General features: G+C 33.5%; 1 protein-coding gene across 1 annotated transcript; it reads left to right on the forward strand.

Annotated features, from left to right (window-relative positions):
* The first annotated feature begins 1,733 nt into the window (after positions 1-1,733).
* LOC104120113 (uncharacterized) lies at positions 1,734-6,508 on the forward strand. The gene is made up of 6 exons (XM_009631811.4): positions 1,734-2,244; positions 3,278-3,819; positions 5,041-5,233; positions 5,470-5,534; positions 5,639-5,849; positions 6,013-6,508. Exons 1-6 carry the CDS (start codon positions 2,056-2,058, stop codon positions 6,364-6,366), a joined length of 1,554 nt encoding a protein of 517 aa, XP_009630106.1. The 5' UTR covers positions 1,734-2,055; the 3' UTR covers positions 6,367-6,508.
* Positions 6,509-7,778: the final 1,270 nt, after the last annotated feature.

The raw sequence follows: 7,778 nt of genomic DNA on the forward strand, positions 1-7,778 counted from the left end.
TGGTGAACCTTGTTTAATTAATAACCTTATCGTACGTGTTTGATGGTTCTCGGACTTCTAATTAAATGTTGTTATTCCCGCCAATATTGTTGTATTTGTAAATAATAATTCTGCAAAATATAAGTTAACGTAATGAAACAGTAATTAATTCGAACCCACTGAATTCACAGTGTTTCCTTAAGAAATTTATTCCCCTCCTAGTACCCAAGGTAATGGATTATTTCCTCCCAGGATAGAACGAATCACACACTGGTGTAGCGGTACTTCAAACCCCAGTGTTTCAGCGAACACAAAGTTCGGTAGCAAATCACACTTACAGTTGCTTTGTTTGAAGTTAAAACAATGCAGAACGAAGGAGTAGAAACTCAGAAAATCGTATGGAAATGCTGAGAGGAAGGAGTGCAATGTATAGCCAAATCTGTTGAGCGATTTTCAGTTTGTTGGTCTTGTGTATTGTGTGTTGTGTGTTGAGTGTCTTTCTTCAACATCTGCTGCACATATATATAGCAGCCAGTGTTGAAGAAGACCAAACGTCCACCCTCCATGGTGGAGCAAGCATTAGCTTGTTTGTGGAATAAGCACATTCATGTTTGTGGAGCAAGCACATTCATGGTGGGAAGAGCATTAGGCGGCTGCCAAATGGTCAATACACGGATTGAAAAATATCCGTTACAAATGCGGATAATCTAACGTTAATATTTACTATTAATAAATAAATTTGGTCCAAAAAATTAATCAATCATTTGACCGAAGCCGAAGCCGAGCCGAGCGACGACGACGACGGCGCGAGACTTGATTTCTTCTTAATTCTTTAAGAGCTACAAGAAGAGCAATTATATATATACCCACCAAAAATCTCTTCCTCTTCCAATATGGGATAATGTCTCATTGTCAAGAGAGGGAAACTTAAAATTTTACTCAAAAATTTCATTTTCCCTCCATTTCCCATTCACCCTCATTTTAAGACTATTTCATCTTAAAAATTAAAACCTCAACAAATGTATGGTTCTAATATGAGAACTAGAGCATCTAAATTTGTCAACATTAATTAATTAGTACTTACTGTTGTTATCGGTCCTTTAGGCCCCATAATCAGGGAAGGTAAGGGCTAATAAATACGAGAAGTGGGTAAAAATTATGGGATGCTAATTCGTGACAAAAAATACAATAACAACAATCCAGTATAATCTTACTAGTGGGGTCTGAGAAGGGTAGAGTGTGTACGCAGACCTTACCCCTACCCTGGGTAGAGAGGCTGTTTCCGATAGACTCTCGGCTCCCTCCCTCCAAGAACTCCCCACCACTTTGCTCTTGCGGTGACTCGAACTCACAACCTCTTGGTTGAAAGTGGAGGGTGCTCATCACTAGAGCAACCCACTCTTGTCGACAAAAAATAATATAGATTAATTGTATTTTTTTTTTGCCTAAGTTTTGATGGGCTACTTCACCACTACTTATGTTGAATGGTAATAAGAAATAATTTAAATGCACACACTGGATCAGACACCATCGCTATAAATTAAGTTTGAACAAAAGTTACATACTTTTCCTTGAGAATAAGGTGCATAGCCAAGACTTGGACTGAGTCAGACTTGGGCATATACTTGTCAATCAAGATCTGTCCTATTAGCACCCCTAGCTAGCTAACACTTATTTTCTTTGAAGTTTGGCATGGAATTTTCTTTTTAAATTGAAGACTAACTTACATTAAACGGTAAAGAAAGCAGAAAATTCCGGGTCTTAATTAAATGTGTGTTATTTAGTGTATTGTTCAACACTTGAATACGAAGATATATAGTAGCTCCACAAGGCTTTTCCATGATCAGTTTCAACTCAGAAACCCCGTAACACATGTGACAACCAAGACTATTACTTATTACTTTGTTTTCATTAATTATTTTTCTTGATTCCAGACTTTCCTCCTTAAAACCATCAATTTGGTAAGTTACTTGTATTAATACACAGTCCTTTGTGAAAAAAAATGCTCTTTCCCTCTAACCACAACTTATAAGTAGGTGTTTATAGCAATATATATATATATATATAGTTGAAGTCATGAAAGAGAGGAATGAGAAATTGATGAATGATTTCTGGCTAAGGCCAGCTTTCCAAACAAATTCAGATGTGGGAGCAAAATGGAGATATCTCAAGAAGAAAGCTACAGCAACCTTAACAACTTCATTGCTGCTTTTCTTCTTTCTACTTGCAGTTTCTATCTCGTCCTTGGCTGGATGGTTTGATCTTGTAAGTCAATATGACATCTCCCACTATATATATACATATATATATTTATCTCGACTATTTCACTGTGTATATGCTCTTGTTTGTATTTTTGCCTTATTGTTATTTTAATGCATAAACATAAATGGCGTTAAAAGACATGTAATCAAATAGTTCAGTCAACTATGCTTGTATTTTTTTTTAAAAATCTCTGCACCTCTATTTAGTAGATGAATTTGATATTGAAAGACTATGTTTATTTATTATTAATACAAAGTATGATATTTATACAAGTATAATTATACTTGGGTAAGGATGTGATATGCATGGAATATCTTACAATAAGGGAAGATAACAGTGTATACAAATAAATCAAATATTACTAAAGTTAGATATGCTAGGTCTGCATCCTTATTAATTACTACTTTATCCCGGGGAACTATCGCTCAATTCATATTTCTTTATTTTATTTCTTTTAAATGATGGTTAAAGATAAAATCACCGTATCTAGAAATTACACTAAAAAAAATTAGTACTACAATATTTGAAAATTATACATTTGAGAAAATTACCATCAAAGAAAAAAATTGACTTTTCATACGTAGTTAGAAAATATAAAAATAGATATAAGGTGCATTATCTTTTGTTGGAATGAACCGCGATTTCATGAATTTCATTAGTACCATTTTCCCCCTTCTCATTTGAAGTTTTAAATTAGGGATCTTTTAAATTAAGCTTTGTCAAAGAGAACTGGTTGCTACTCCGTATAGGTTCAAATGTAACAAAAAATTTCTTCATTTCTTCCCTCCTCATTATTAATATTATTTTCTAAAAATAAAATCCATCCACATCGCAACTCATCCTAGCTCAATCAGATGTAATTACCTGTAAAAACTTATTTGCACGGGATATTTATATGGTATTTATTTATGAAAATAAATGCATGACAGTATTTTCTGTCTTTTGATTCTTCTTAATCAGTACTACTCCTTAAATAAAAGCTGATTTAAAATTTCCACTGAGTTTGGTTAATTATAATTTCTTTAAATTTATACAGGCAAAATATACTGGTCATTCCTATCAAAAAGTAGAAGGCCCAATAATCCAGCCCCAAATTCTTGAATTTCCTTTGGATTGTGGTGCATGGAATCAGTCCAATACATGTCCCAGAAACTATCTTAAATCTTATAAACCCTTAAACCCTAATAACTCAACATGCCCTGAGTATTTTAGATGGATTTATGAAGATTTAAAGCCTTGGAAGGAGACAGGAATCACTAGGGAAATGGTGGAGAAAGCCAAAAGACATGCACATTTCAGATTAATAATATTGGATGGAAAAATTTATGTTGAGAAATACAATACAAAGAGATTTATTCAGACTAGACATTTGTACACTATGTATGGGATTATACAGCTCCTAAGGTGGTATCCTGGAAAATTGCCTAATTTGGAGATCATGTTTGACACCGATGACCGGCCGGTCATCCGATCACAGGACTACCGGCAACCTAATTCCGGTCCTCCGCCGTTGTTCCGCTACTGTTCAGATTGGCATAGTTTGGATATTGTCTTCCCAGATTGGTCATTTTGGGGCTGGTAATTACCTTGCTACTGATCCTTTTTATTTTTTGTCGTTTAAAGTTTTGACACACCCATTAAATGAATTATTTAATATCTCACTAATTGTAAGGTTTATTTGATCTTACTTAAATGAGTAACTACTGAATATGGTGCCTTGACTGGGAGTAGTAAGGGTGGAGTTAGAAATTAAAACAACTAATGCATTTTTTGTTTTCTAAAATAACAAATATTCTGGGACTATTTTCTTTTTGGCTAAAGTGACGGAGTACTTTTATGGATCCCAAAAATAATAGCCAAAAAATTATATATATATTTTTGTATATATGTGTATTATAATACAAAAATATACATATTTTATATATATTTTGGTTAGCAAATACAATTAGTTGATTTTGTATTTTGCCCTAATTTTTCTCCGAACTACTTTAGTTACCAACATACAATTATTTCATAAACCTTTGCAAACTGATAATTTTCACATCTTAAGGATTTGCTCTTCAATTTTCTTTTATATTCAAATGCGATGTGCTGTTCAAGATTTTACGCAGTAACCTCTTCAAATTGTGTAAAATGTCTCTCTTTTTTTTGTGGAAATGATTATGTTTTGCCTTTTGTTTAATAGCCGCAGATTTCCTCCTTTTTTTTTTTTTGGTAACTATGAACTTTTATTAATTACCAAGAATAATACATATCCGCAGCCTAGCTAACTCTGCTAGCTGACCAAATCAAAAATCACAAAAAAAACAAGTATAAAACTCTAGAACACAAGCTGCTGCAATTTACTCCTAATTCTAAGGGGTGCTCTGTCAATATTGAGGAATGCTACCTGGTTGATCCTAGTTTCAATTTCTTTTATCAAACTCAATTATACAGATCCTTATGGGAAGGCCAATTCTACATAACCCAATACCCCGATTTCATAAAATGATTATGTTCTTGTTAGAGGAACAAAACATTATAGTATCATCATTGACATAAAGATTGAAATATTGGTTGAAGTCTTCCAATTATTTATATGACTTTGATCATGAATGTGACATTAATATTTCTCTTTTGGCCTAACCTAGGAAAGGCTACCTAATTGTTTGCACAAAGATATTTGGAGTATAAAATTCATACAAGAAAATATTGACTTGCGTATATTCCTGTCAAGAAAAATTCACTTTCGACGCTATTAAATAAAAATTGGACACGAAGAATTTAAACATGATTATTTTTGCTTATTAAATTTTGTAGGGCAGAGACAAATATAAAGCCATGGAGAAGTGTGACTAAGGACATAAAACAAGGTAACGAAATAACCAAATGGAAGGATAGGTTACCCTTTGCTTATTGGAAGGGAAATCCCCATGTTTCTCCTATCAGAAAAGATCTAATGAAGTGTAATATTACTGACAAACAAAACTTTGATACTCTCTTATACGTCCAGGTGTGTACTGCCATTATTTTCTTCACATTTATAATTTTTATATTCCCTCTTTCCTTTTGTTTTTAAATGAAACATAAAAAGTCTTATCTAAAATCAGTTTAATTATATTACAATTGATTATCATCTATAATATTGTTTTCCTTTTTTTTTCCCCAAGAAATTGTAGTTTCATTAGTTGAATACTGATACCTAGACCATAGTAACATATACTTTATTGCTTAATGACAAATCCTCAGGACTGGAATGATCAATCCAAAAAGGGGTTCAAGGAATCAAATCTTGGAAATCAATGCACCCATAGGTATAGCCAAGTCCTCCTCCCCCCCCCCCCCCAAAATAAATAAAAAAATACATTTGTTTTTTGGTGTAGATTGGAAGTTGAAAATTTTGTTGGGTTGACTGCAGATATAAAATATATGTAGAAGGATGGGCATGGTCAGTGAGTGAAAAATACATTTTGGCCTGCGATTCTCCAACATTGTATATAAAACCTCGTTACCATGATTTCTTCACGAGAGGGATGATTCCTCAGCAACATTATTGGCCCATTAGAGATAATGATAAATGTCGGTCCCTCAAGTTTGCTGTTCAATGGGGTAACAATAACACTGACAAGGTACAATTACTAGCGGATTTACATCGACAAATTAAATATGATTTAGTCTGGTGGTTAATGTCACTTTTTGTATGTAGTATTTTTTACACCGTCATTTGATAAAACTTAAACTCAGTTATTAATGATTCATGGGAAGGCATTTTTGTTTTGAATATCTTGACAGGCAGAGGCGATAGGGAAGTCAGGAAGTAATTTTATTCAGGAAGATATGAAGATGGAATATGTGTTTGATTACATGTTCCATTTGCTGAATGAATATGCAAAGCTGCTCAAGTTTGAACCAAAAGTTACAGCAGATGCAGTTGAAATATGTTCAGAATCATTGGCATGCACTTCAGAAGGTATTTGGAAAAAGTTCATGGAAGAAGGCTTAGAAAAAACTCCTAGTTACACAAATCCATGCACTCTTCCTCCACCTTATGAACCTCAAGAAATTAAATCTTTTGTTGAACAAAAGATAAAAGCCACACAACAAGTGGAGGCTTGGGAGGATGAATACTGGAACAAGAAGCAATAGGGCGAGGTCGAGCGTAATCTCACTTGGTGAACTCTGTGTCTTCCGAAGTTGAGGTAGAGGGTTCAGATCCCGTTACTGGCGTAGCATCTCCTTCTCCTTGATCCCGCACCTCCCCCGATGTAATAAACAAAATTTAAAACAAGCAATAGGACCTTTTTAATTTTTGCAACTTAATTTCTTTCCTTTGCTAATGTATATTGATAGCACTTGTATTAGAAAATACCTTAATGTATTGTTACACTACAAAAAAATTACTAAATTGTGGCGATTAATTTATGGGAGTTATAAGAAACTCTCACTATATATTTGTTTTGTGGCGTTTGCGTCAACTCCTACAAAATAATTTTTTTTGTGGTGGTTTATTTGTGGGGTTGTAAAAGACCTCCACTATATTTTCAATTTATGGCGTTTGTTCTAACTTTCACAAAATTATTCGTATTGCGACAGTTTTGTTGTGGAAGTTTATGATACCTCCAGAAATGCAAATTTAATTGTCTGCAAAATCTTTGCCATTCGATATAAATTGGAGGCCACTAACTCATGCAATATTTAGTCATTTTTTCTACCATCTTTTGAAAATCTAATCAAATTGCACATTTTAGTTAAATTTCTACAAATTGATGCAATTTATGCCAATTTTTAACCCTTGCCATTTTTTGTCTTTTCCCCAACATTCTACCCCTACAAAAAGTAGACACAAAAACAGAGGTTTTCCATTATCTCCATATATTAGTTATTAGTTTTTCTTTTATTGTCTTCAGACATTTTTTTATTTTGTATATTCATCTTTAGCTAATGAAGGATTGAAATACCCCGACAAATAATTTAGCCATAAGTAAAAAATTCAATAAAGGCTATATAGAAAAATATTTATCAAACTAGATAGAGAACAGGGATTTTTATTCACTTATAAATTCTTGAATATCTCTATATCGAAGCTATCACGACCCAATTCCACTTATAAATCGTGATGGCGCCCAACACTACAGTTAGGCAAACTAACTAATAAATTAAACATATATCGATTATTTCCAGAATAATTTTTCCAAGAAATTTTATTATGTTATTAGCAGTCTTAAAGAAAATGAAAAGATACCGATAAATTTAAATCCAAGAAAAATAATAAGACACCAAATTCTACCAATGTGTGTGTCAAGACCCGGTGTCACAAGTGTATGATCATCTAGTAGATTATACAAAACTCCAAATATTGTCTGAAATAAAAATAGACATAATGAAAATACAAGGAGAGCCACAGGTAGCTGCAGGACGGCTCAGAAAGGCAGCTCACCACCACGCCTCTGGATAACGAGGATGTGCGATGATAGGTCTTCCACTAGTACATGTCTCTGATCCTGCACAAAAAGTGCAGCAAGTGTAGTATGAGTACGTAAACAACGTGTACCCAGTAA

This window comes from Nicotiana tomentosiformis, chromosome 1, assembly GCF_000390325.3.
Source record: "Nicotiana tomentosiformis chromosome 1, ASM39032v3, whole genome shotgun sequence".
Taxonomy (NCBI): Eukaryota; Viridiplantae; Streptophyta; class Magnoliopsida; order Solanales; family Solanaceae; genus Nicotiana; species Nicotiana tomentosiformis.